At 54.9% G+C, this 26,727-nt stretch overlaps 4 protein-coding genes across 7 annotated transcripts in view; all 4 read right to left on the bottom strand.

Annotated features, from left to right (window-relative positions):
- Nucleotides 1-48: 48 nt before the first annotated feature.
- On the bottom strand, nt 49-6,564 carry ece2b (endothelin converting enzyme 2b). Of its 2 annotated transcripts, XM_037266835.1 has the most exons (19): nt 6,250-6,562; nt 5,202-5,285; nt 4,986-5,121; nt 4,602-4,817; nt 4,411-4,535; nt 4,029-4,175; nt 3,895-3,960; nt 3,639-3,827; nt 3,131-3,273; nt 2,950-3,064; nt 2,663-2,773; nt 2,109-2,207; nt 1,946-2,023; nt 1,666-1,769; nt 1,347-1,457; nt 1,201-1,268; nt 939-1,129; nt 410-505; nt 49-340 (listed from the first exon to the last, which is right to left on the bottom strand). In XM_037266835.1, the coding sequence occupies exons 1-19, from the start codon at nt 6,280-6,282 to the stop codon at nt 164-166; spliced, it is 2,289 nt and encodes a 762-aa protein (XP_037122730.1). In that variant the 5' UTR covers nt 6,283-6,562; the 3' UTR covers nt 49-163. The 2 variants fall into 2 exon arrangements, with proteins under 2 accessions (XP_037122730.1, XP_037122731.1); XM_037266836.1 differs by lacking the exons at nt 49-340; nt 410-505 and adding an exon at nt 536-779 and having other exon boundaries at nt 6,250-6,564.
- Nucleotides 6,565-7,351: 787 nt separating this feature from the next.
- LOC119132018 (somatostatin-2-like) lies at nt 7,352-8,152 on the bottom strand. The gene is made up of 2 exons (XM_037266881.1): nt 7,976-8,152; nt 7,352-7,636 (listed from the first exon to the last, which is right to left on the bottom strand). The coding sequence occupies exons 1-2, from the start codon at nt 8,096-8,098 to the stop codon at nt 7,406-7,408; spliced, it is 354 nt and encodes a 117-aa protein (XP_037122776.1). The 5' UTR covers nt 8,099-8,152; the 3' UTR covers nt 7,352-7,405.
- Nucleotides 8,153-9,537: 1,385 nt separating this feature from the next.
- On the bottom strand, nt 9,538-10,998 carry LOC119132016 (somatostatin-2-like). The gene is made up of 3 exons (XM_037266877.1): nt 10,209-10,998; nt 9,908-10,101; nt 9,538-9,800 (listed from the first exon to the last, which is right to left on the bottom strand). Exons 2-3 carry the CDS (start codon nt 10,097-10,099, stop codon nt 9,606-9,608), a joined length of 387 nt encoding a protein of 128 aa, XP_037122772.1. The 5' UTR covers nt 10,100-10,101; nt 10,209-10,998; the 3' UTR covers nt 9,538-9,605.
- An 897-nt stretch (nt 10,999-11,895) lies between these two features.
- The window catches only part of col4a3 (collagen, type IV, alpha 3), a 21,536-nt gene continuing 6,704 nt past the window's right edge, over nt 11,896-26,727 (bottom strand). For all 3 annotated transcript variants that reach the window (XM_037266821.1, XM_037266818.1, XM_037266820.1), the window contains 51 exons: nt 25,814-25,870; nt 25,326-25,415; nt 25,183-25,227; nt 24,904-24,948; nt 24,685-24,747; nt 24,409-24,462; nt 24,254-24,280; nt 24,112-24,186; nt 23,678-23,740; nt 23,560-23,595; nt 23,420-23,467; nt 23,284-23,358; nt 23,121-23,165; nt 22,982-23,044; nt 22,793-22,837; nt 22,670-22,723; nt 22,478-22,519; nt 22,325-22,406; nt 22,208-22,243; nt 21,959-22,123; nt 21,726-21,818; nt 21,567-21,662; nt 21,271-21,341; nt 20,958-21,146; nt 20,257-20,422; nt 20,096-20,188; nt 19,885-19,989; nt 19,732-19,826; nt 19,511-19,661; nt 18,994-19,107; nt 18,760-18,927; nt 18,579-18,668; nt 18,371-18,505; nt 18,022-18,120; nt 17,783-17,872; nt 17,570-17,709; nt 17,204-17,330; nt 16,057-16,137; nt 15,864-15,965; nt 15,734-15,781; nt 15,486-15,671; nt 15,290-15,420; nt 15,128-15,200; nt 14,950-15,021; nt 14,149-14,274; nt 13,985-14,083; nt 13,577-13,789; nt 13,164-13,341; nt 12,724-12,838; nt 12,436-12,608; nt 11,896-12,360 (listed from right to left, as the gene is read on the bottom strand). In XM_037266821.1, coding sequence (XP_037122716.1) covers nt 12,279-12,360; nt 12,436-12,608; nt 12,724-12,838; nt 13,164-13,341; nt 13,577-13,789; nt 13,985-14,083; nt 14,149-14,274; nt 14,950-15,021; nt 15,128-15,200; nt 15,290-15,420; nt 15,486-15,671; nt 15,734-15,781; nt 15,864-15,965; nt 16,057-16,137; nt 17,204-17,330; nt 17,570-17,709; nt 17,783-17,872; nt 18,022-18,120; nt 18,371-18,505; nt 18,579-18,668; nt 18,760-18,927; nt 18,994-19,107; nt 19,511-19,661; nt 19,732-19,826; nt 19,885-19,989; nt 20,096-20,188; nt 20,257-20,422; nt 20,958-21,146; nt 21,271-21,341; nt 21,567-21,662; nt 21,726-21,818; nt 21,959-22,123; nt 22,208-22,243; nt 22,325-22,406; nt 22,478-22,519; nt 22,670-22,723; nt 22,793-22,837; nt 22,982-23,044; nt 23,121-23,165; nt 23,284-23,358; nt 23,420-23,467; nt 23,560-23,595; nt 23,678-23,740; nt 24,112-24,186; nt 24,254-24,280; nt 24,409-24,462; nt 24,685-24,747; nt 24,904-24,948; nt 25,183-25,227; nt 25,326-25,415; nt 25,814-25,870 — 4,911 coding nt within the window. In that variant the 3' untranslated portion in view covers nt 11,896-12,278. The remainder of the gene's footprint in view (nt 12,361-12,435; nt 12,609-12,723; nt 12,839-13,163; nt 13,342-13,576; nt 13,790-13,984; nt 14,084-14,148; nt 14,275-14,949; nt 15,022-15,127; nt 15,201-15,289; nt 15,421-15,485; nt 15,672-15,733; nt 15,782-15,863; nt 15,966-16,056; nt 16,138-17,203; nt 17,331-17,569; nt 17,710-17,782; nt 17,873-18,021; nt 18,121-18,370; nt 18,506-18,578; nt 18,669-18,759; nt 18,928-18,993; nt 19,108-19,510; nt 19,662-19,731; nt 19,827-19,884; nt 19,990-20,095; nt 20,189-20,256; nt 20,423-20,957; nt 21,147-21,270; nt 21,342-21,566; nt 21,663-21,725; nt 21,819-21,958; nt 22,124-22,207; nt 22,244-22,324; nt 22,407-22,477; nt 22,520-22,669; nt 22,724-22,792; nt 22,838-22,981; nt 23,045-23,120; nt 23,166-23,283; nt 23,359-23,419; nt 23,468-23,559; nt 23,596-23,677; nt 23,741-24,111; nt 24,187-24,253; nt 24,281-24,408; nt 24,463-24,684; nt 24,748-24,903; nt 24,949-25,182; nt 25,228-25,325; nt 25,416-25,813; nt 25,871-26,727) is intronic.

Genomic DNA, 26,727 nt, shown 5'->3' with positions numbered 1-26,727 from the left:
CGGTGAATATTTTCATCAGCAGCAGCACCACCACCACCACCACGCCAATTCCAATCCAAAGCACAATCTTTTATTTGTCAGTCCAACTCGGCCGAGTTGGCCGCGTCCGTCTTGATTCCAAGCCAATAAGTTAGAGAGGAGGTGGCGGCGGCGGCCGAGCCATCTACCAGACCTCGCAGCGCCCGCCGCTGTTCATGGGGGTTCCCGCAGGGCACCGGAAATGGCGGACAAAGTCGGCCGAGTTGCTGAGCGTGCCGATGACGCGGTAGCGAGGCGGACTGTGCGGATCGGTCACCAAGCCCTCGTGAGCGCTCTCGGGCGTTCGGACGGAGCACCACACCTGCAAAGGCGAGTCTGCATGAGAGGCCCACCGCTTCCCGCCGCTCGCTCGTCTCCTTTCATTTCCCACCTGCGCAAAACCCACGAAGAAGAGCTGCTCGTTGGTCAGGTTGAGCGCGGGTAGTCTCTTCTCCTCGCCGTTCTTGCTCACCCACATCTGATAGGCCTGAACACAGACAGCAGCGACAACGGCATTGGCCGGGGGGGGGGTCAGGGTTAGGGCTCTCTGGGCCCACTTTTCTGCGTCCGACGGGAATGGCCCATTTTCACGCAGCAAAAGGAATGCACCGGCATTTGAAAGAGCCCAAACGACAGAAGAAGCTCGCGCTCCTGTTCAATTCAATTCAGAGGACGGCCAAAAGGCAAAGGAATCAAATCACGCCGTGCCGTCCCGTCCCGTCCCAGCGACGGAGCTTTGTGCTTTCGTTTCCGATCCCTGGCTGAGGAAATAAAACAGGTTTTTAAAAAAGAAGTTAAGATGGGAAAGTTTGGAAATATTCCAAATTGGAAACGTAGGCGGGCTCTGCCGACCCACGTAGGCGGGCTCCGCCACCAAAAAGCAGTGTGTGAAGACTGGACGCGCGTGTGTGGGAACTCACGTCGTATGCGGCCTTGAGGCCTCCGTTGTCTGCGATGTTTTCTCCGAGCGTCTGCTTGCCGTTGACGCGCTCCGAGTTGACGGCGTATCGGTTATACTGCTCCACCATGCACTCGGTCCTCTGGCGGAAGGCGTCCACCGAGGAGTTTTGCCACCACGGCTTGAGGTTGCCCTCCTTGTCGTACTCGCGCCCTGCGCACACGCGCGGTCGGCCCGGGTCACCCACGTCGTTCGGCACCCGTCGTGTCGCCGCCGCCGCTCACCTTGGTCGTCGAAGGCGTGCGTCAGTTCGTGACCCATCACCACCCCGATGCGGCCAAAGTTCAGCGCCCTTTGGTACAAAGACACCGGGACTAGCAAAAGTTGCATTTGCGCCGCGGGATAAAGGCGCGCATGGAGCGGCACTGACTTGGGATGGTCACGGGCGTAGAAAGGAGCTTGGAGGATTCCGGCGGGAAAGACGATTCCGTTCTTGGTGGGCATGTAGTAGGCGTTGACCGTGGGTGGAGTCATGCTCCACCTGCAAAGACACACCCACCAGCGGCGCGAGCCCACGTTACCGCGGATGTGCAGTTGGCTAACTTATGAAGGCGAGATGAGACTTGGCTCTGGCCGGGTGTGGTGCGGTGAGGTGCGTTGCGGTGCGGTGAGGTGAGGTGAGGTGCAGTGCGGTGAGGTGAGGTGCGGTGCGGTGCGCTGCGGTGAGGTGCAATGAGGTATCTTCTGACTGGTCTTTGTTGGGAGTTTTTCTCAGTTGGTCGGCCATGACTCTTGAAGAGAAGTTGTAGAAGTTCAACATGTTCTGGAAGAAACTTTCTTCGGACACGTCGTACTGCAACACAGGCACACAAAGAACTGGTTGATAGCCATTTTCAACCTGAACAAGGCAGGGCAGGGCATAGAATGGCTGCCAAGTTAAAGTGCCACTGCGGGGCACAATTCCCGCTGCTCTTTTTCTTTCTTCCCCAGTCCACTCCGTGCCATGCCCCACGTGAAAGACAAACTCACCCCGTCGTAAACCTCGTCCAGTTCCTTGGCGTCCATGATGAATTCGGGGAAGCCGATCATGTCGTAGATAGAATCTGCCTAATGACACGTCGACATGACGCGCATCACCGCGCTGGCTCTGTCGGTGCGTGTGTGCGCGCATGCCTGCGTGCGTGCGTGCGACCTTCTCTTTAGCCGCTTGCTTGGTGTGGGCGTCCATCCAGCTGAGGCGGTCCAAAGCTCGTTTGAACGCGGCTCGAATCTCGTCAATCATCTCCTCGGCCTGCCAAAAGCACAAGGCGCAGTTAGAAATGCAAGGCGGGGCAGGCGGAGTGGGGCAGGGCAGGGCAAGGCAGGGCAGGGCCGGGCCAGGCCAGGCCAGGCCAGGCCAAGGCCAGGCCAAGGCCAGGCCAGGCCAGGCCAGGCCAGGCCAAGGCCAGGCCAAGGCCAAGGCCAGGCCAAGGCCAGGACAAGGCCAGGACAAGGCCAGGACCTCCTTGCAATCCTTGTCAAGCAGTCACGGAAAAGCACCAAACAAAAAGCCACCCATGTTCTGATGAGGTTTTGGAATGCAACTTTGTACATCCTGTCCAAGGACGGAATTGAAAATGCGTTTTTCCGGTTGAGATGCTCTGAGCCCACTCTGGTCAATTGGCTTCCAACGCTGCGCAAAACGCCCGGAATTCAGATCACGAGTGACTTTGTTTGTCTGACAAGAGCTAAAGCAGCGGGACTCACAATGTCTTTGCTGTGCTTGTCGAAAGTGGCCTTGACGAAGAGCGCCCCCAGCGCGAAGCCCAGCGTGTCGTCCGTGTTCCCGATGCACGTCTGCCAGCGCGGCGTGCACGACTGCGTGGCACAAACGGAGCCAGTCATCCTCAAAGTGCTAGTAAGCCTGCTTCAAAAGTACACCTGAGTGAGTGAAAGGCGGCCAAGTCGCCAAGTTCAGGTGCGGAGGCTCTGCTCAGCTAGCTAGTTAGCATGTGTGTGTGTGTGTGTGTGCGCGCGCGCGGCAGACAGAGTACCTTCTTGGTGCCGTAGAGACTTTCCAGTAGTTTATCCTGAGCGTTCTCAAAACGTTGATCCAGACTGGACACGCTCTTCTGAACCAACGTCCACATCATGTAGTTGTTCAACAAACTACACACAGACAAAGTGGAGCGTTAACGTGCTTGAGGTCAGGGGTCGACCATGGCAGCGCCTCACCTGCGCTCCGTCCTGTTGATGAGCTGTGAGACTTGTTGCAGGTATTCTCGCGCGTAGACCACCACGGGCTCGCTGTCGTTGAGTTCCAGTGGCGACAAACACGACGACAGCAAGTCCAGCCAGTCCACGGCCGGAGCCAGCGTCTGCGCGCACGCACACACGCACGTGATTTGGACCATCCTCGCTCACCCTTGGGCTTGCTCTCTCACATCGGTGTCATCATATTCTCACCGTACCCCCCTCCCCCCCGGCTCTGGAAGGGGGCTGTTAGCAACTGCACGTAGCAACGGTTGCCGCGGCGACACCGTCCGTCCGAGCCGCAAACAAAAGGAACGAGGCCCCCGACGGCTCCAAAGCAAAGCTTGACTGCTCAGAGAAGGCCCATCTCATCTGAGTTTGCTCCCCAACTCGTGGCCGAGCCTGTGGCCGAGCCCGTGGTGCAAAAGTCCAAACGGGCTCCTCCGGCTCGCTTTGAGGGCATTTCCTCTTTTCCGCTCGGCCTCCTCACCTGAAGCTCGGCGATGGTGACCTTGTGGTAGATCTTCTCCTCGTCTCGCCGCTGGTCCTGCGGCACGGTGATGTTGGCCAGCTGCGTCTCCAAATCCACAATCTGCCGCATCTGCTCCAGCGCCGACGCCGGCGAGCCCCCCAGCAGGGTGCCCAACTCCACCATGTAGTCCAAGTACGCCTGCAGCACCTGCCAACAGCCACGGCGGGCGGGCGCTCACTACAGCGGCCAAAAGTCTGGGCCCCACCTGGCTCACCTTGCCGTTGGCCGTCTTGTTGAGATAGTAGTCCCGAGACGGCAGGAAGAGCCCCGATTGGTCCACCTGCGGGTGAGGAACCAAAGCCGGTGTGACACGGCTTTTCGTGGTCCACGGCGCCAGCTCTTTCTTACCAGGATGACGTTGCTGTTGGAGTTCTTGGGGTCGGTGCTGACGGCCACGCTGAAGAAGGGCTGCGCCCGGTATGGCCCCGACACCACCTTCAACACTTCCATGAAGTTGTCCTTGTCCCACGCGCCCGTCACGTTCCAGCCCCCCACCTGCGCGCACGTCGGTTGAATGCGGCCATGCGCGCGCTGGCGGCCGTGCACGCGGCGGCGGCCGTGCACGCGGCGGTGGCCGTGCACGCGGCGGCGCGGCCGTGCACGCGCTGGCGGCCGTTCACACGCTGGCGGCCGTTCACACGCTGGCGGCCGTTCACACGCTGGCGGCCGTTCACACGCTGGCGGCCGTTCACGCGCTGGCGGCCGTGCACGCGCTGGCGGCCCCACCTACCCTGGCGATGAGGTCGACGAGCGGCTGGGCGCCCAACTCCTGGATCTTCTGCGTGTTGAGGCAAGACAGGTAGTAGGACTGCGTCTTCTTCTCGGCCTCGCTGCTGCCGTTGAAGGTGGCGTTCTCTGAGAGCCAAAGCAGCCATCAAGAAGACATTTCCAGCCGGGAAGCCTTGCATTTTGCTTGCTCACCCAGCAGGTGTTTGAGGAGGGCCTGGTTCTGCTCCCAGATGCTGTTGAAGGTTGACCAGCGCGAACGGCCGTCTGGAAGCGGATTCTTGCGCATCCAGCCGCCGCAGGCAAACTGGTAGAAGTCGTGGCAGGGGTCGGCGCCGCGGTCCATGGCCTCCGCCATCTGGCCGGCCACCTTCACGCACGCCTCCGTCAGACACAGGTCGCTGACGCCAACTGGATGATCAGAGGGAAGGTCCACGTCGTGAAAAAGACCGGCCCGACCTTCCTACCCGGCTTAAGTATGCGCTTTATCCCCCCGACCGAGAAGGACAAAATGCAGGCTGTCTTAAGGGTTCATTAGTATGCAATTAAATGGGTTCCTCCACTTGCCGGGTCACTCACCTGACCCGAAGGCCAGTCCGAGGACCAGCAAGCAAGCCGCGAGAGCCAGCAGACTGAGAAGAAGCATGGTGCCCAGCAGAAGCTCCATCCTAGTTCTTGTGCCCAGGAGCTCTGTGCTGGTTTTGGTGAAGCCCACCTGAGGGAGGGGGACACGCAAAAAAGGCATCAGCCAGGTAGCTGCGCGGCGCCGTGGCGTTCGCTGAGCCACCGAGCTACCTCCAGTCTGTCGGGAGAGGAGACCTCGGCCGCCGCGTCCGACGCTTCGTCCTCTTCCAGCGTGGCTCGCTTGTAGCTGGACATCTGCGCCGCAGAAAGACAAAAGAAAGATTGAAGGTCGCTGTACGCACGGCAGCCGGTTGCTCGTTTTGGCCACAGGAACACCATTTCAAAGCTACTCGGGTGTCTTATTTGTTGGGACGCGTCACGTCGTACCACGTGGCTTGCGATTCAAAATTGTTTTGATGATGCCGCCTGAACACTTGAAGAGCAGCTATACAAATAAATCATCAAATGCGCACAATAGATGAATGTGCATGTGATGCTATGCAAATATATAGCGGCTGCTGATGATGATGACAATGCCAGCGCTGCTCTCTTGTTTTGTTTTCAGGGAAGTTGGGTGGGCATCTTAAGACAGGAAGCTGGAGAGCTGCAGACAGGAAACTCAAAGGCCTGACCCCAAACACACACACACACACATCTCACTAATCAAACACACATGCCTGACTAAACAAATAATGCTAATAAACTGTCAGCTAAACTAAGATGACTGACAGCTTCAGGGTGTGCCCCTCCCATCACTCTCTCTCTCACAGTAAGCTAATAAACTGGCAGTTAAATTAAGATGATTGATAGCTGCAGGGCGTGCCCCCTCCCCCATACACACTCGAACACACATTTATTTCCTGTCCTCAAGCAGTTCAGAACCTTGGTGTGGACCCCAAGTCAACCCCCCCACCCCAAAAAAAACCCCCACACGTTAGCCTGCTAGCACGCCTGGCAAAGTCAACTGTTGCTGGCATGGGGGAAAAAAAAAACCTGTTGGTGGCATGACGTCATCCCAGACCTCACAAGTCGAGCCCGGAGCGCTCGTTGCTATGGTGAGGGCTCGGTGACGTCACATCTCGAAGCCTTTCTGCACTTGTTTCGCAGGCGCCTTGCGTGACGTCACGCGTTGGCGTGATGATTGACAGCTTGTCTACCAGCGAGCGCGCTTGTCGACCAGCGAGCATGCGTGTCTGCGCGCGGGCACGCGTATACTCACAGTGTTGCGGAGGTCCTGCAGCGCGACGCTCATCGTGGAGCCGAGCCGGCCGAACACAGAGCGCTACCGTCGGGTGCCCATCTTCCGCCTGCGTGTGTGCGTCGGTGCGTGCGTGCCTGCCTGCCTGCCTACGTCCGTCCGTGCTTTTCTTCCTCCTGCTCCTCCTCCTCCTCGTCGTCGTCGTCGTCCTCTTCTTCTTGTCGCTCTTCTTCTGCTCTTGTGTTGTGCTTCTCGTCTTTTGTGTGGCGACTCCGAGCAGCAGCCCCGCCCGCCCGCCCCACGCGAGCCAGCCTCCTCTTCCTCTGGTAAACAAACCCGGCCGGCCGGCTGGCGACACGCTGGCTGACGTCATCGAATACGTCATTCAATAGCACCACACGCACGGACGCCCCTGGCATTGAAGCAGTTGGATTGCATGAGTTCTGCATGCCAAGTCTAGCCACGAGTCAGCCGATTTGGGCCAAGAGGTGGGAGACACCCTGGTCCAGTCGCTGGCATGTCATTAACGCGAGCCCCTTTTTTTTCAAAAGATTCTTTGCTTCACTTATTCCTCAGTCCTATTTTTCAACATCTTTGATGCGATGTACAAGCCCCGACCCTAACCCATGGGTAATCCCTTGCCACTGACTCTCTGGCCACCCCGCCCGCCCGCACCTTGTGGGCAATGGCAAAGAAGGAAGGCAGGAAGGTTTGGCATCCAGAACCTCTTGACTGAGAAGCACGTGTTGTGATGTGGCGTGATGACTTGATAATGGCGTGCGCGAGACAAAGCCATTTCCTGAAACTCCAGCTCACACACGCACGCACATGCTCTTTTGGCGAGAGGTCAAGCGGCCCGTCGGTGGCTCAACGAGAGGGCCGCCCGCGTTCAAAGCGTGTTGCCGTGGAGACGCTATCGAGAGGCTGCAGGCTTTACGCTCATGTGACCTCTGCGTTCCTTCTTCTTCATCCCTCTCTCTCTCCCTCCATCGGTGCCCTAACCCTTGGTGTTTTTGTGTTTAAAGCGCGTGCGTATTGAGCTCCGGGCATTCCCGCAGAGTCCATTGGCCGCGGCTCGCTGAGGGGGCGGAGCATCTGTGAAGAAGACAAGAAGAAGCCCAAATGTCCTCCAAATGTTTTTATTGCAAGTTAGCGGGAAAAAGAAGAAAAGGCCGACTCAGCAGGACGTGAATGTTTTCCAGAAGAAGTTCTTGCATCCCGCTTTGCGCTCGCGAGGGCCCAGCGGCACAGGAAGGTCGCGTTCGCCGACGCGGCCGACGTGGCCGACGGGCGGCGGCTCCTCGGCACCCCCGACGCCGTTCTGCCGCTCGTCCGCCTCCGTCGCCTCGTTGGCCATCTGGAGGAGGTCCCAGAGGACCGCCTCCGCCAGGGACGGACCCGGCCAGTCCTGAAACGCAACGTCCCCATTATCGTCATCATTGTCATCATCATCGGCGTCGTCATAGTCATCACGATCATCATTGTCGTCATCTGCACTTGGTCAGCGTCATCTTCATCACGATCGGCATCAGCATCAACATTGTCGTCACCCTCATTGTCGTCATCAATCGACATAGCAGGTGGTTGCATGTGCGGGATGTGTGTGACCTTTTTATTTTGACCCCCCCACACACACACACGTGCAGACTCACAAGCACGCTCACAAAATTTGTTGTCAGGCTGAGGTTGAAAAGTTATCAAGAAGGCTTCCTGAAAAGTAAGTGTGTGTGCGTGCCTGCGTGCGTACCTGTTTGTAGGAGCCGAGTGTTGCCCCACGTCTGGCGTTGTTGCGCGTGAGCGTGTCTGAGGAGACGCACACGACGAGCAGGAGCACCGGGAGGCACCACGAGGTGGACCAACACATCTTCATCCTCACTCTGTTTTTTTGTCTTTGTGTGTGTGTGTGGATGTGTGTATGCGTGGCAGAGTGAGTGTGTGGGGCTCCACCTTGCCACAGCCGCTCTTATAGGGTCATGCTGACGTCACGGCGACACACACACACACATATTGATGATGATAATGATGCTTCCACCCCCCACAAACAATTTAGTTAAATGAGCCATCTTCATGCACTTTGTCTTCTTTCCCACCAGGATGCTCACATCCACACACACACACGCACTCACAAAAACTGCACAGATTCTCATGTACACACACGGTGACAATTGCACACACACACGCGCACACACACGCACACACACACGCACACACACACACAGGCATGCGCGCGCATCAGGGAATTGGGCTTTTTCATTTTCGTTTGTTTTGTTTTCTGGATTGAGCATTTGTCAAGTCAAAGGGATGAAGATGGGCGGTCACAAGGAGTGTTCTTTTGCTTTGTTTTGACGCCATTTGCTTTGGGAAAGCGGCAAACCTCCGACAGAGAAGTCTGGCCTCTCGGAGTTGCCGCGTTGGCCGGCTCGGGCTTTTGCTGGGGGGGGGGGGTTTGGTCGTTGCGCGGGTGCACAGCCGCCCGCCCGCCCGACCGCCCGCCGCGTTTTTGCGCCGCGTGATTAGTTTGGGCCGATGCACACATTCACCTCCAGCGAGGCGTTTGATTGGTCACCGCGTGGTGCTTGCGCCATTAGCAGGACGGGTACGTGCGCTGGCGACGGCCAATCAGCTGGTAGAGAAGCTGCCTGCGGTGACACTTTCCAAATTCAAAGTGCGTCGGCCAGGCTAATGCTAATGATAAGGCCAAGGTTAGCAAAGGTCAACAGAGGCACGGTGCCAAAGCATTTTGGTTTCCAAAAATCATTTTGAGCCAGAGCCGGTCGGCCCTGTTGCTTTCGGTCCTCGCCGCTCACCTGCAGACATTACGGACGATTACGGAATCGGGCCTTGCCAACGAGAAAGGTTGTTCTGACGTAGTCGTTGACGAAGCAGAGCGCTGAGCCTGAACACGTTTCCCACACGCACACGCACACACACACACACACACACACACACACACTCACACACGAGTCAACTTTTGCGCACTTTGATGTCCATTAAGCCTCATTAGAAAAGCACACACGCTGACGTGTCAACATTTGTGCTTCCACCAAAGACTAATTAGGAAAAACACACACACACGCACACACGCGCGCGCGCACACACACACACACACGCACGCACGCACACGCACGCACACACACACACACACACACACACACACACACACACACACACACACACACACACACACACACACACACACACACACACACACACACACACACACACACACACACACACACACACACACACACACACACCTGTAAAAGCAGAAAGAGCAAGGCACACACACGCATACACACACGGTTGTTGCGATTGGTCTCTTTATTCAGGCAAGGCAAGGCAAGGCAAGGCAAGGCAAAGCAAGGCAAGGTGGGCGGCTAACAGGAAGTGAAGCCCTTCCAGTAGAAGTTCTTGCATCCGGCCTTGCGCTCGCGGGGGGGCAGGTTGTTGGCGGGCTCCACCGAGCGCTCGGCCGGCATCCTGGCCGAGAAGAGATCGGGCGTCCGCCGGCTTTCGGCCCGGGGCGGCGACATCCTCTCCAGCAGCTCCTCGGCCACTCGCTCGCTCCACTCCTGAAATGCCAGCCGCCCGGGTTAGGCCTAAGCTCGCGATCCGGCAAAGCTCCTAAGAGCGAAAGCCAGTGAGCCGCTTTTGGGAAGTGCTTTTGATGCGGCGGTACCTGCGGCAGGTCGCCGGCGCCGTGAGCCGCTTGTTGCGCCATCCGGTGGCGACGCAGCTCCAGTTCCAGCTCCAGCTGCAGCTCCCGATCGCCGTCGCCGTCCGGCCGCGCCTCGGGTTGAGACGAAGCGGCCGGGCCGCACGCCAGCAAGCACATGACGAATGCCAGCAGGGATCGCTCGTGTGGGCGCATGACTGCAAACACAACAAACAGGTGACGAGACGAGAAGAAGAAAAGAAAAGAAGAGCATCACGGAGGAGACAGAAAGGTACAAAGACAGGTCGGGTCGGGTCGGGCGTACTTTCTCCTTTGGCTCGGGTCTGCGGCTGTGGTTCTCGCTTCCGGCGGTGCCCGTGCTCTGCTTTGCGGCTCGGGGTCCAGACGCGGGCCTTTTGAAGGCTGCCGCCCCGCCCCCTGGCACCTTCCTTGGACAGGCGAGCGCGCGGAGATGCAGGAATGTTGCGGGCTGAAATCCATTAGCGCTGATTGGCCCTGAAAGGCTGGGTGGCCATAAAACCATCCAAAGTAAACACTGGCAATTAAGCGCACTTCATTAGCACATTTCCATTAGGGAAGATTTTTGCCACCTGCTGCAAACGTGAAGACGCCTCCGCACTTCCGAGCACTGCTACTTGCTTAACTCGGACGCATCTAGGTCCGTCCGTCCATCCGATCGTCCGATCGCGGGCCGGAGCCTACGCCCTGAACCGGTGGGTCGCCAGCCATTGGCCGGGCAGGCGCCCGTTGTCACGTCCGCTCAAATTGATTTCAATGAAAAGGCTTTTCTTTTCAGGATGAACATTGCTTCCAATGTGGCCAGTCAGCACCGGTTCCATACAAAGCCCGCAAGCCGGTCCCCCGGTTGAGATTTCCGCAGCCGCGACGACCTTTAGGGGACGTTGGCGCCGACGTTGACGTCGGGGTTAATATTTGACGGCGGCGGGAAGCCAGAGCCTTGATTTCTCCTTTCCTCTCATCCCCCGCAGCGCCCTAATGAACAAGCCTGGACGGCGGCCCGTTGCCACGGCGACAAACGAAGGCCCCGTCGTCGCTATGGAGTCGCTGGCGTCAGGCGTGCCCGCTCGCTGATGACACGGCACTGCGATCTGAAGCTTCCCGTCAGCCCGAGGCCGCGTTCGGAGAACCCGGCGCTCCGTGAACGTGAGCGTGAACGTAAACTTTTGCTTAAGAATTGATCCATTGACCAATTGAATGAGTTCCGGTCGACGCCTCGAGCTGTCATTCGTTTGACTTTTTAGTAAACGAGGCAGTGAAGGCATGTTGGAAAATGTTTTGTGCAGCACTCATCTTCAGTTTATTGGAGAAGTGAACACATAAAGAGAATTACAGGAAGCAAACTTCAGAACAGCCCGCTGGCTTCATGCTAACATACATATAATGGAATACACCTTTCACGTGCTAACAGTTAGCATCAGGCGGATATCGAAAGAACGCGCACAGTCAATATGGCCGTAGTCTCGGGCATCTATTCCACAAGTCACGTCGAGGAGCAACGTGACAAGTGGCGACTTTCTCAAAAACGCAGAACGGGTCGTTCAAGCGCCAGTCAAATCCCCGACAACGACCGCGACCGCCGGTATTAAAGTGGGACAGTCGCGTCAAGCACGGCTTGAAAGTGTCCATTTCTTGATATGTTCACCCATGGTGGCCATTTGCAGCTGAAAGCTCACACGCAAGTGTCCATTTCTTGGAATTTTAGCCCACGGTGGCCATTTTGCAGACGAAACCAAACGAGAGCATGTCGACAATCAAGTTGGGCTGTTGTGCTCGGATTTTGGAGCAGAGATCCCCAAAAAGGTCCCTTTTGCCCATTTCCGACCAGATGATGGTCCAGCAATCGGTGGGACCATCTGCCATTTTTGACAAATCTTGTCACATTGCTGGTTGGGAAGTGGAGCGAGAGAGACAGAGAGAGAGAGAGAGAGAGAGAGAGGGGGAGAGAGAGAGAGAGAGAGAGAGAGAGAGAGAAAGAGAAAGAGCGAGAGAGAGAGCGAGAGAGAGAGAGAGAGAGAGAGAGAGAGAGAGAGAAAGATTGCCAAGGCAGTTGCCGCGTTGGCACTCATTCACTCAGTCCCAACATGGAGTCCAAGTCGTCCTTCCGACCAGACATCTCGGAGATTTCCAATCAACGTTATAGGGCGCTCGGAAACGAGCGTTTGGAGATCAATTGGAATGGCATCAGAACGGAGGGTGCGGTCGCTATTGAAAGTCAGGCGTCGGTACCGGTGAGGTCGTTTCTGCTGTCGTCGGTCCCGACGACTTCTTGATGACACGGGTGCTGTCGCTGGTCCGGATGATGTCGTTTCAATCAATATCGGTATCCCTGTCAGCGTGGGCGGGCGCGTCGGGATCACGGGCGCTTGGAGCAAACTCTGCAACGACTGATCAAATTTTCCGGCAGGTCCCCGGCTTCGGTTCGAGGCTCGGGTTTGCTGGAAGACAACAAGACGGGCTTTCAGGACGGCTTTTTGGTGTGGCTTCCAGGCGGCCGGCCAGCCGGCGATCACCTGAACATGTGACGCGGGTCCAGTGCGGCCAGCCAGTACGAGTAGGAGTCAGTGTAGAAGTTGCACGTCCCTCTGCCGTGACACTCGATGAAGGGAATCTTACGAAAGTTCTCCAGACACGAGCCGGGCGACGACAGGGGCTGACCCGAACCCTCCGCCCCGACTCCCGTTTCCTGAAGGCCCAACAAAAGGTGGCCGGTTTGGAGTTTGACACCCAAAGAAGAGTTCAAAACCAATGTCAGAGGCGACCAACAGGGATTGGCCAATGATGAGCAAGGGCAAACTCACCATGACGAAAGAGAATCCCGACCACAGAGAATCCCAACCCAGAGGACAGTCGGGAAGCAAACGTGTTTGACTGTGGACAGTCATCACGTTGGTTGCCGACTCGCACACCGCGCACCTGAATTGCAGACGTTTTAAATGCAAGCATATGTCACACACATACATCATCAGACAAATGCCAGCCAGTCACACATACAAACAGACGCACATTACACATCTCAGATACACAGAGTATACCGCATCGCACCCAAACACACACACACACACACACACACACACACACACACACACACACACACACACACACACACACACACACACACACACACACACACACACACACACACACACACACACACACACACACACACACACACACACACACACACACACACACACACACACACACACACAAACTGGGCATGATTCAAAAGGATTCTTGCCGGCTGATGTAATTCTTCAGGAGCGGTCCCGAGATGAAGGGCATGGCGCTGACTCCTGATTGGTCAGTGGAGAGCCAATAGGAGTAGTCGTTGCGAGCGGCGTAGCGGCAGGTGCTGTCCGTATTACAGAAAAGGAAGGGCATGGTGGTGAAACGAGGAAGGCAGCTACCCAGAGCTCCTGAAGGAAGGGACGCATGCACACAGACAGACAGACAGACAGACAGACAGACAGACCAATGATTGGTCGGGAGGTCCAAATGACACGGCCTTTTACATATCACAGCAGAAGCCAGACCTGAGCGGAGAAGCCATTCAAATGGGACATGCTAGCAAGAAACAAAGGCTGTGCTGTGCTGTGGTTTGGTTTGGTGTGAGGCCAGCTCAGAAGAGCGTTTGAGCGGGGCACCACGTACCCAAGTCCTGCCCGTGAGCCCGGTTGTTCCCGTTGATGAAGAGCAGAGAGAAGCCGCTGTACACCTGGACAGATCCCGACGGGCATTCCGGTACGGCGGTGCTCTGACTGTGCCGGCTGAACAGGAAGCCATCTTTCTCCGGAGTGTCCACGCAGGAGCCCGGGGGGCCCCGAGGGCCCTTTGCCCCGGCGGGACCCGGTGGGCCCGTCACACCTGCAACGCCACCTTATTCACTGCTCAGACAGCTCGTATGTGGTGCCGACGCGGCCGCGCTATCGCGCCGGTGCGGTCGCTCCGGTGCGCTGGCGTGGTGCTCGTACACTTCTCACAGATTGACATCAGGCTCTCGAGAAGAAAGGCTACGGCAGAGAGGCCATTTTCCCGAAGCAGCCGTTGACTTTTTCTTACCCTTTTTTCCGTGCTCTCCCCTGTCACCGGTGTCGCCTTTCTGGCCGGTAAAACCGCCCCCCCCTGTCGGCCCGGTGAGCCCTCGCCCACCTTTCGGACCTGCGATGACAAGTTACTTTATTAGGACATCCTGAAGTGGTCAAAACTGAGCTGAAATGAGTCACCTGGAGCGCCGGTTCCGCCTGGCATTCCTGTGCTCCCCGGTTGTCCTGGCGGTCCCGGATCTCCAGGCAAGCCTTGGTCTCCTGCTGAGACCAGCACCTCTCTGGACACGTCCTTCCCCCTCTGCCCTGCAGGGGCAGCAAAGCGCAGTGGCACCTCGGCTTGAGGGTTGCATTTGGTCCGCGAGCACGCTTGCACATAGGCGCTGGCGCTCAATGGCACTAGAAACGTGCCATTGCAGACCGGCTTCTAGTCTGTCACTGTGCCTTGAGCTTTTTGGAACGACCCTGAATTGAGTTGTTTGAATGATGCACCCTTGCGAGGTCGATTTTCTTTCTTTATATGGGAACACCAAATCTGAATGATGCACCAAATTCAGATAGTATGGCGCCGCTCAAGTGAATGGATCTGAAGGCGATTATTTTTGCAGTTTTACAAAGAACACCAAAAAGACGGCGGTGGGTGCCCTTTTGCGGGCTGCATTTCAATTCGTCTCAACGGGTTTCAACATTGTAAGGTCAATTGAGTTTGGAGCTCGCTCAGAGAACCCATTCAACGTGTGTACGAGCGTAATTATACTCAATGTGGACACGGACACGACTCCCTCCGCTCAGCCGCTGTCCTCTGAGGTTCTGTTCCCAATCTTACACAACACAACATGGGCATAGGAGATTCTCGGCTTCTTGGAAACGGCGGGACGGTCAACAGCCCAGCCCCTACGTTTCTTAAGTTTGTTTGTTCATCGACCACATAGCAAGTGATTTGACACGGGTTGAAGAGAATTTCACTTGAAGCGGTCCTACCTCGTCTTCCCCTCGGTCCCGCAGGTCCAGGAGAACCTTTGATGCCGGTCGGACCGTCGTCACCCTTGGTGCCTGAAAACAAGCAAATGGGACGCCCGTCCGTCAGTCCGTCCGTCCGTCCGGCACTTGATGGACTGAAATGAAGCAGCAAAGAAAATGGACAACACGGCGGTCGTACCGACAGGTCCGGTAGCCCCAGTAAGCCCCATGTAACCTTTGCGTCCAGGTGCTCCCTGCGCTCCGTCTGGACCCTGAACATATTCCATTCGGAGCTCGTCAAGGCAAACCCAAGTGCTCGGAGCCCAGCTTGTGTGTGTGAGGAGTTTGAACACGTACTGACCGGCATGCCTGGCAGGCCAGGTTCACCGTGGCAACCGGGGCTGCCCGTGCCACCTGTTTCCCCTTTAGAGCCCTTTTCTCCTTTAAGACCAGAACCTGGGGGACCGGGAGGCCCTCGACACCCAGGTGGCCCTACAAACAAAGTGGAAAATCTCAATGGCACAAAAAGGATCAATCCACTCAAACGATTGAATCACCTCTTGGCCCCCGTTCCCCTGGCAGTCCCTTTCCTCCTTTCTCTCCTTCAGTGCAGGGTCCCTGCCTACCATGAAGACCAGGGGGTCCAGGGAACCCGGGCGGACCGGGGCAACCTGGATTTCCTGCCGGACCAGAAGGCCCTGGATGACCGCAAGTACCAGGAGCTCCCTTTTCTCCAACACAGCCTGGAGATAAAATTAAACATTCATTTCTCTTCTTTTTTCAGGCAAACACATTCCAAACTCACCCGGTGGACCTTTTGTCCCCTCTGCTCCCCTGGCTCCGATTCCAGGTTCTGGAGAAAGAAAGAAGAAAAAAAAAGACCACACACAATGACAAATGAGCCTCTAAAACCAGTATAACGTGGCTTATTTTACCCCCCATGGCTCCCTTCTCTCCAGCAGGTCCTGGTATGCCATCTTGTCCCTGGCTTCCTCTGGGACCAGATGGACCCGGATTTCCAGGGGGGCCCTTGTTCCCTGAAAGAGTCGAGACACAGTTGTAATTTTGTCACCGTGCCATTGGTTTGACTTTCCGACAAAAGCCAAGGTTTCACAACAACTGAAGCACCTGTCAGGCCACTAGGTCCTGGAGGTCCGTTGACCCCTGGAGGTCCATCACAAGCTTTCTCACCTGGAGAACCTGGAGGACCTGAGATAGAGAGCATATTTTCACACAGACTATTGGAACTGTCACCGATTCTGTTCATAATTTTTATGGACAGAATTTCTAGGCGCAGCTGAGGCGTTGAGGGTGTCCGGTTTGGGGACCTCAGCATCGCGTCTCTGCTTTTTGCAGACGACGTGGTGCTGTTGGCTTCTTCAGGCCGTGATCTCCAGCTCTCACTGGAGCGGTTCGCAGCCGAGTGTGAAGCGGTCGGGATGAGGGTCAGCACCTCCAAATCCGAGTCCATGGTCCTCGATCGGAAAAGGGTGGAATGCCCTCTCCGGATCAGGGATGAGATCCTGCCCCAAGTGGAGGAGTTTAAGTATCTTGGGGTCTTGTTCACGAGTGAGGGGAGGATGGAGCGCGAGATCGACAGGCGGATCGGTGCAGCGTCGGCAGTAATGCGGACTCTGTACCGGTCCGTCGTGGTAAAGAGAGAGCTGAGCCAAAAGGCAAAGCTCTCAATTTACCGGTCGATTTATGCTCCTACCCTCACCTATGGTCACGAGCTATGGGTTGTGACCGAAAGAACGAGATCCCGGATACAAGCGGCCGAAATGAGTTTTCTCCGCAGGATGTCCGGGCTCTCCCTTAGAGATAGGGTGAGAAGTTCGGTCATCCGGGAGAGACTCGGAGTAGAGTCGCTACTCCTCCACGTTGAGAGGAGCCAGATGAGGTGGCTCGGGCATCTCATCAGGATGCCTCCTGGACGCCTCCCTGGGGAGGTGTTCCGGGCATGTCCCACCGGTAGGAGACCCCGGGGACGACCCAGGACGCGCTGGAGAGACTATGTCTCTCAGCTGGCCTGGGAACGCCTTGGGATCCCCGGGATGAGCTAGATGAAATGGCTGGGGAGAGGGAAGTCTGGGAGTCCCTCCTGAAGCTGCTGCCCCCGCGACCCGACCCCGGATAAGCGGAAGAAGATGGATGGATGGATGGATGGATGGATGGATGGATGGATGGATGGATGGATGGATGGATGGATGGATGGATGGATGGATGGATGGATGGATGGACTATTGGAACATGGCGACCGAGTCAAAAGTCAGACCTCTGCAACCAGGTGGTCCAGCATTTCCTTTCGGGCCACAGGGACCACGATCTCCTGGAGGACCAAAGTTTCCTCTGTCTCCTAGCACCCCTTTTAGACCTGTGGGACCTGCACAACCTGGCTGTCCCTGGCAAAAGAGATGGAAAAAAATTGACTCAAGACGTCGTGCTGGAGGCGAGACCATCTTCTGCTCACAAACATGGACTCAAATAATACCACGTTTAAAATGTGTATTTGATTGACCGTTTGACTTCTGACATTGACCCCAGTTCCAATTTTGTTTCACTTTTCAACCGATTCATTTAAAAGTGGCTCCGAAATCATTCCCTGTTAGCAAAATAAGTTTTTAGAAATGAAATGCCACACCTTTTCTCCAGGATATCCTTTGGGACCAGGTCCCGGTAAACTGGGTTCCCCTTTTACACCTTTCAGTCCGCCCGGTCCTTCATTTCCAACAAGACCGGGTTCTCCACAGGGCCCGGCAGAACCTTTTTCACCTTTGCAACCTGGACACAAGATGTAGATGTTCAAAGTCCTGACAATTGCCGATCAAGTTTGCGGTGAAGTCACACGACTGACCTGGTTTTCCAAGTTCCCCGGAGTTTCCGAGGAGACCGCATGAACCAGGAGGACCGGTCTCTCCATCTCTACCTGCTTCCCCACGGGGTCCTGAGAAACAAACACATTGGCTGTATTTCCCCAGTCAAATTTGATTTTTATTGCTCTTTAATGATTTATTGTTGATTGTTGTCTGACTGAAGTCTTCACGCTCGACGGAGCATGAAGCAAGAAATAACTTGACATGCCATCAAAAGCACCTTGAGGTCCAGCTCTTCCTGGTTTGCCATTGGTGCCATCGAGACCCGGGGGCCCCAGGGAACCTTGACTGCCTTTAGCACCAGTCAGACCTAGAGGTCCTGAGGATAAAGAGACTGGTGAGAAGACGCGGGACTTTCTGGAGGTGTTCACACTGCAGCTAGACTGAGCATTCACAGAACAGCTCAAGAATAATGACCATAAAAATATGCTCCAAAACAGAAAAGGCCAGCGTAGCAAAGATAATTGAAAAGGTGACGGAAGCGCTTTTAAAAAATGAGGACGGACGGAAGGAATAATGAGTGGAGTGTAATAGCATAGCATAGCATAGCATAGCATAGCATAGCATACCAGGCTCTCCCAGATCTCCAGGATCCCCGTACATCTGCACAGTGGTCTGCATTCCTATTGGTCCAGTCTCCCCTCGAGCCCCCTGAGGCCCGGGTGGCCCCTGGAAGCCTGCAGTACCATTGACACCCTCCTCACCTGAACCAGGAGCCACAGGGTGGTAGTGATTTGGAGACAGACGTGCAAGTCATTTGCGATCACTCCGTGTCACCTTTTGGCCCTGGAATCCCAGGCTCTCCTGGTCTCCCAAGGTTCCCTGGATTACCACCGAGTCCCGGGGGACCAAAGTCTCCCGTAACACCTGACAGGCAAAAATAAACATGACTCTGCTGGAATGGAATTTTTTTTTGACAGACCGACCAAGTCGTCAAGACTGAGGCGGTCCTTCATACCTGGACTTCCTGGCTGACCAGGACTCCCAGTCTGCCCTTTCATACCGGTGCTTCCCTGTGGACCTGGAGTTCCATCAAACCCGGGGACGCCAAACGGTCCCTGCGGCCCAATAGCGCCCATGCCTGGCAGCCCAGGATCACCTTTCTCACCCTTGAAACCCCGGCCTCCTGCGGTACACAACACGTCTCGCACTCGCACAAAAGTAATCTTGATGGTTTATATCTACTATATACCCGAGAAGCCAATGACTCCCATCGGCCCCTGCTGTCCCACAGGTCCAGCTGCTCCTGGCAAGCAAGATCCAACGGGGCCAGGTGGTCCAGGAAACCCATCCAGGCCCCGGGAACCTGGAAGACATACAATTTGCAGGAGGCGCTAAGTCCACTCAGAGAAGAATCAAAGTGGCTTCTCAAAGCGCCACACACACAGGGTTAAATACATAGAGAGACAAGATATTCATTAGTTAGACTAGCCGGCCCGCTACTTAGTTGGTTTGACAGTTCACGGTTAACCCCAAATTATTGCAAGAATCCGTTCCAGACTAGACCCATCCATCAGCCTATGACCAGCCCAGGGTACTTTGATGTGTCAAAACCTGATTGATTATGTTTGCATGGGTGTTATTTCATGCTTGAAGTATGTAAAGAGAAGCCGCACTAATGGAGGCAGACGCAATGCGCATGAATAGCAAGCAAAACGTTGAGCGTGACAATCAAACTGGTTTAGGCAAAGGAAGCAGCTTCATTCTACCTTTGGGACCTGGTGCTCCATCTTGTCCTGCGTACCCTGGGAGTCCGACAGATCCTTGGGGCCCTTGAGACCCCGGTGCTCCTACAGAGCCTTCCTCTCCTTGGGGACCCAATTGGCCCTGCTGGCCAGGAAAGCCAAAGCCAGCATTGCCCTGTTTGTACAAGAGGAGTTAAGGGATCAGGGTTGAGAGTTCTTGCGCCCAGTGACTGACTTCATGTTACCTTGGAGCCATGTTTCCCCGGTGGTCCCGATGGTCCTGAGCGGCCCTTACTTCCGTAACTTGGAACACCTGGAGCTCCTGCCAGGCCTTTGGATCCTGAGACAAGAATCCATAAAGTCAGTCCAATCGGGATCAACACCTTCTAAAAGCTCACCTTTGACTCCTGGAAAGCCTTGAGGACCCTGGACAGTAAATCCTATTTGTCCTCTTTCTCCCTTCAGACCGCCTGATCCCAGAATTCCAGGAGGTCCCATCACCCCTGAGTTCAGCAACAGAACAAGGGAAAGACTTGATTGGGAACCTTGTTGTTCTTTGACACCCGCGCGGAAGTCTTCTGAAGTGACCGTATCCACTCTCAGCCTCACCTTTTGATCCAGGGTTGCCAGACGATCCCTTCGCTCCTTTCTGCCCAGGATCTCCCGGGCTGCTTATGATTTTACCAGGAGAACCTTTTTCACCTGAAAAACACAGGATGGGCTTTAAGAATCAGCCTTTGTTTCCGCCAGTCATACCTGGACAGTCATACCTGGTTTACCAGGATCTCCAGGCTGGCCCAAAACTCCTACAGTCCCTGGTGGTCCTGGCGGTCCAGGAGCCCCGATGCCTGGCGGCCCAAGCGGCCCCATTTGTCCCGGTGGTCCTCTGGGACCAGTCACTCCAACAGGACCCCTGAAACCTTTAAGTCCTTGTCCCTGCAAGAGTAAGTCAAGCTCAGCCTTTGTCAGTTTTAGACAAATGTAGTGATTTGCCACCACTTTGAGGCATTTCTAGCCAATTAGAATGTTTGGGAAGAGTCATTATGCGAGTGGATTTTCACTTCATCAATCAGATCAAATCAAATCAAATCAAATCAAATCAAATCAAAATGATACTACAGAGCAGAAATGGAGCCAAGTGAGGCCTCACATAGTATTTGAAATGGATTACAGTTTTAACTTAAAGAGACCGTTGATTGGCCTGAACATTGTCACGCTTGGCAAAATGGATGTATGCTTGTGAAATGGATGTCAGCATGGCGGGTGGACGGATGGCTCGCCCGGTCCGTTGACCGCGGTCCGGAGCCTCGGGGGTCTCCTGGTCTGACGGTCGGGCTCTCAATTCAATGAGAGCTGGCAGCGAGCTTTAAATAACGCTGGCCAAAATATTTACTCTTTTGCCCACTGTAATGATGCTTAAGGACTGCTGTAAAATACAAGGCGTGTGCACTTTACATAGTCAGATACTCACAGGGTTCCCCTTCGGTCCCGGGCTGCCTTTTGGTCCCGCCATTCCAGGAAGTCCATCTCGGCCCTCAAGGCCCGGCGCTCCAACGTCTCCTGGTTTCCCAACTTCCCCTTTCTGCCCATACCTCCTCATGGTGCCGGGATCACCTGTGAGACCAGGCGATCCTGGCGGTCCTTGGATACCAAAGAGACCCTGCAGAGGCAGAGGGGAAGCTAAATCTTTTGCTAGCGCTACTCCAGTCTGGGGATGTCATTTGGGGATTTGAAGGATCCAACAGATTTGCTTCAAATGCAGGCTGAGGCTGAAGTGAACTCACCCGTGGCCCAGGTGCTCCAGCCATACCTTTCAGACCTCTTTCGCCTTTGGAGCCCGGAGCACCAAGTTCTCCTGAGGCAACAACCGACACACTTCAATGTGCTCACTAGTCTTTACAGTGGTACCTTGACTTAGGAGGCCCATGCCATTGGATGGAGAGCAGTTCAGGGTCGACCCCACCGCTCTACTGTATATACACTTCTGTTGTATTATATTGTATATAAAGTCAAGGTATCACTTTATTTCGTGACGATCATGACGATAATGTTGATGACAATGATGTGTTGTTTTTTTTACCTCTCAGCCCATCTGCACCTGGTTCCCCCGGTTGACCTGGTGGTCCGGAGGCCCCCACAACAACGGGACAGACCAAGCACAGCACCCCCTTCTCACCTGACGAGCAAACGATACCCACCTAAATGTTGTGTTCTCTCTTTTGTTGTCACGAGCACTCACCTTCCGGGCCTTCCCGCCCTCTGGTCCCGGGAGATCCGGTAAGGCCTTTACGACCTTTGGCGCCAGGAGGTCCGACGGCGCCTCGCAGGAAGTCTGATAGAGAAAGTTAGCACTTTAGCGTCTAATTTCCACTTCTGTCAAAAATGCTGGGCCAACTAGACTCCGAGTCAGCCCAATTGCTGAAATCTTACGATTGAAATACAGGAGACCAATATCGGGACGTGGTTTCACACCTGGTATTCCTGGCTCTCCTGGTTCTCCCATGGGTCCAGAACTCCCGGGGACCCCTGGAGGTCCAGGAGGCCCAATGACCACGGGCCCATTTTGCCCTTTCTCTCCTTTAGGTCCCATGAAGCCCGGTGACCCCGGAGGGCCTGGCTGACCAGTTGGACCCACCCCTGAGGAGGAAATTGGTGCTTGGGATCACGTTTCCTGAAGGCTACCGCTAATGAAGTGTTTTCTGATTGGCCGCTTGAGGATACCTTGCTCGCCCTGGGGTCCGGGAAAGCCCACAAGTCCTAAAAGAGTCAGAGAAGAAGAAGAAAAACGTTAGACACTCCACCTGGGTGAGTCATTCTTCAGACAAAAGTTTAAGATACCTGGCTCCCCAGGTGCTCCTGTTGATCCAGGAAGCCCGGCAGTCCCTTTGCGCCCTTTCACAAATGCGTACTTCCAGGATATCTGGTGAAGAAAAAGAGATGCAGCCACATCCCTTTCAGACAGAACATGCTCTCTTTTCCAGGTAGCCTCACCTCGCCCGGAAGACCAGGAGGACCAAAGTCGCCTTTCTCGCCCTCGACACAAAACAGATGATGACAAGGGTTTCATTGTTAGTGACTATGCTTTATAAAATAACAAAACAAAAAACATGTATAAAAGAATTCAGCTCAATCCGAACTTTTTTTGTGCAAAAATAACTCGAAAGAAAAACATTTTCTACTTACCTGTCCTCCATCGATGCCCGGGGGACCCACAAAGCCCCGAGGCCCCGGTTCTCCCTGTAGATGCAAGCAAATGCGTCATTTTGGTACCCGGACTGGACTGGCAGCTGGCCTTATGGTCCTCACCGTTTGTCCCAGTTCTCCAGGGAGGCCATCCTTTCCTGCTTTCCCCTGCAAATTACAAGTGAGATGCGACGTACGCTGCGCAATGTTCCATCTATGCTACGCTGGGCCGGGCCGGGCCTGGCCACGCCAAGCCAATACCCTGCCCTGGCAGAGCGTGGCGTACGCCCGGAGCGACGTCAGTCGCCTTACCGGTGAGCCCGGCTCCCCTCGCTGGCCTTGCTCGCCTTTAGTCCCCGATCTTCCCGCTGGACCCTGATGAGCCAAAATCCCACGCCACTCACAAAACAAGGGACAAGACCAAAAAGCGAAGACTAGATGAAAGACTTACAGGAAGTCCAGCGCAACCTTTGGGTCCAACATCACCGGGTTCGCCCTGAAACAATTCAAGCAGGAACATTCAGAGCCATCAATAAGTGAAAGAATGGGCCACTAGGGCTGAATAGGTTGAAAAATGAACAGGTGAATGAAAGCATGGAGAGACATGGACGGACCTTCAGTTCTTTGGGCCCCTCCACATACAATTTGCTTCCTTTCGGGCCCGGGATACCGACAGGTCCGCGACGTCCCTTGAAGCAGAACCTTTCTGAAAATCTGGACAAACTTGCGCGCTGGACCTTGCACACTCACCTTCAGCCCTTGTGGACCTGGGCTGACCGGACTGGGACCCTCTTGACCCTGACAAAAGACACAGCACACCCACGGCATCACATGCAAACTTGTGGCTAGCGTAGCGATTAGCGCCGGAATAGGATCGCAATCAGGCCGACCTTCTCTCCCGGCGACCCCGGCGACCCCGGACGTCCCTGCGCGGGAACAAGGACAAAACAAAAGCTCTCATCTGAGTCGACGCTGGCACGAGAAAGCTGAAAACAATTGGAAGCGTACAGAAAGTCCAGCAGGTCCTGAAGGTCCCGGGAAGCCCGGCGGGCCCGGCTCTCCGCTCAATCCCTGCCCACAAACGGCAATGATCAGAATGCAGCCATTTTTGAACGGACACGGTACTGCCTGCCCCACCTGCAAGCGGTGTCACGCATACAAACGGATATAAGCGGCGCAGCGCGGCCAGTCCTCGTTCTTCGCTAAAGCGCACTAACCAAAGTGACTAAACGTGTATGCTTGTGAGTATTGTTACACTTGTAAGTATTGTTACACTTATTGTTCGGGCAATGTTTGTGTTGGAGTGCTTCGAGGGTCACAACATGACCCGTGCCCCTGCCTGGCAAGTTTCTCGGAAAGGAAGGAGGCTAAGCAGTGGTAATTCCCTGCTTTTCTCGAGAAAAGCATTCTATTCTCTCCAGAATATGTTTTTTCTGCATCACCTTGTCTCCATCTGGTCCTCGTGGTCCTTGTGTGCCTTTAATCTCAGCGGAATATGGAAAGAATGGCGAGTCTCCCTTGAAGGAAGAAACGATTTGAGCATGGACACTTGGGCAAGTTCCGAGTCAGAGCGGGACCTCAAACCTTTTCTCCTGGCGGTCCCGGGCGACCCTGAAAACACAACAAAGCCGTTAGCTGGGCTACTTAGCCGTGTTAGCCTCCGATAAGATAAAACAAGAAGCCTTTATTGTCATTGTATGGTGAGATACACAAAAAGGCTTTTGAGCAGGAAAACTCACGGGCAGGCCGACCAGCCCTGGGATTCCGGGGAAGCCGGGGAAGCCGTCCGAACCCTGGAAGGACGAGTGATGACATCGCAAGTAGGCTAGTCATTTTTGCTGGACAATTTGGGCTATACAGTGTACCAAATTGGAAGCATTTCATGACACAGAAGAAGAAAAGTTGGAATCGGGTAGTTCAATGGAATGAATAGAAACATTTCATTTGACCTCGATGCGCAACAAGTAATGGACAAATGATCAAAAGAAGGGGTGAGAGGTCGCTGACGCGACTACCTTGGTGCCGTTGCATCCTGGGAGTCCCGTTTGGCCCGCTGAGCCTTCGCTGCCTGGAAGTCCCTGAAAAACAAACGGCAAGGCAAAAACAAATTGGCATCCATCCATCCATCCATCCATCCATCCATCCATCCATCCATCCATCCATCCATCCATCCATCCATCCATCCATCCATTTCAGGTTTCACCTTGGTATAGTTGATCATTCGCTCAACTTACTGGAAGGCCAGGAGGGCCGGGAAAACCCGAAGGGCCTGGAATACCCTAAAAACACAAAAGAAGAAAATGTGTGTGCGCGTGTGTGCGCCTGATGGGTATGTTTCCGTGTGCATTTCTGTCCAATAAGGCATGTGCGTTGCAGTCATGTGAACACAAGAGCAATGTGCCGCCCTCTAGTGGAAACACTGGAAACATCATCTTCATCGTCATCTGCATGATCTTCTTCTGATGTTGTCATCGTCGTTATTGTCATCGCGGTGGTTACGGCGATGTTCCTACCCGAGAGCCTTTGAGTCCCGGGTGTCCCGCCAAGCCACGCTGACCCTGCCGGTGCCACGAGCGCAACATCCACGGTGACTACTTTCATGCGTCGGTTCATTAAGAGACATCATATTGGTGGACAAACACACTGACGCACTGACCTCCAGTCCGTCCGGTCCTTGGCCGCCCTCGTTGCCAGGGTAACCGATGAGTCCAGGAAGGCCGTCGTATCCCCGGTAACCGGCCTCCCCCTGAGCACGGCCGAGTGATTATGCAACATAGGGCCACGCGATGACACGTGGTATGTGTACAATTACACATCAAGAATAAAATACGTACTGATGATAAGCACATCAATGAGAAGTGTGCATTGCATTTGCACACCAATAAGAACACAAAGCAAGGACAAGTAAATGCAAACAACCCAACCACACCACAACATTAACAAGACACACACACACACAAGCTGGAGGCCATAGACTATGGCATAGAGGTTTCCCGCGCCCCAATTGAGACCAAGAACACAGTCAATTTTGAAAGCAAATCAGTCCAAAAATAAAATGGCACCCATACAAACAGGAATAAAATACATTGAATGACAAAGTTAAGAATGAATCACGAGCAAAAAGGCCTTGATTTTGGCACTCACCTTCTGACCTTTGACACCCTCGCAATGACACGGCCACTTCCTGCTGCACTCGCACGCCTGCACAAACGGCAGCACGTCAGCAACACATCAACAACACGTCCGCCGGTCGTGTCGTGTCGTGGGGATCACGTTGCTTGATTTTTTTTTTCTTTTTTATCTTTGGAAGACATTTTCGAGTCAAGCGGAACCCAAACAAAATCTTGGCGTGTTCCTTTCACGCAGCGGTCCAGACGGTCTTATCTGCATCACGGTCTTATCTGGGTCCCGGTCTGGCGTGTTGCGGTCCCGTCCGAACTCGCATCCTCTGCCGTCGCCATCTTGTCGTCACGTCGTCACGCTAGCGCACCTTACCGTGCGTTTGTCTCGTGCTTTCATGTCTTTTCGGCCGAGCCGCCGCCGCCTTGGTGTTGTGTGTGTGTGTGTGTGTGTGTGTGTGTGTGTGTGTGTGTGTGTGTGTGTGTGTGTGCGTGCGCGCAAATGCGTGTGAAAACACAGGAAGGCACAAAGGCAACACAGACATCACGGGGTCCTCGGCGGGGACATATCGAGCCCGAAATACTAATTTGAGCCGGAGAGGCCAGCCGGCAATGCGCCAAATAGCGAACAATACAAACGCGGCGACGTGACACATTCGGCCGCTCCCCTTTGAGGCGGTCCCACACAGCCGAGGTTGCCGCTTCTTCCCTTCCGCTCGTGTTGCCATTATGGCAAGGTACTAGCCGTTAGCACCTCAGGCAGCCATGGATGGACGCCTGGCGGCGGTCCGAGAACAAGCTACCGAGAACGCGGCTGCGGTGTGTGCGCAACGCCCGGGACCCCCACACCAATCGCATCGACGTCGTACGTGACCAAAAAGGAGCGTCGTCTTGTGGCCAACGTCGGACCGCTTCCCAAATACACTTGGTTCTCGGCCT

This window comes from Syngnathus acus, chromosome 13 (genome assembly GCF_901709675.1).
Source record: "Syngnathus acus chromosome 13, fSynAcu1.2, whole genome shotgun sequence".
Taxonomy (NCBI): domain Eukaryota; kingdom Metazoa; phylum Chordata; class Actinopteri; order Syngnathiformes; family Syngnathidae; genus Syngnathus; species Syngnathus acus.
The sequence above is the reverse complement of the archived record's forward strand: the minus strand, read 5'-3'. Positions and strand labels throughout refer to the sequence as shown.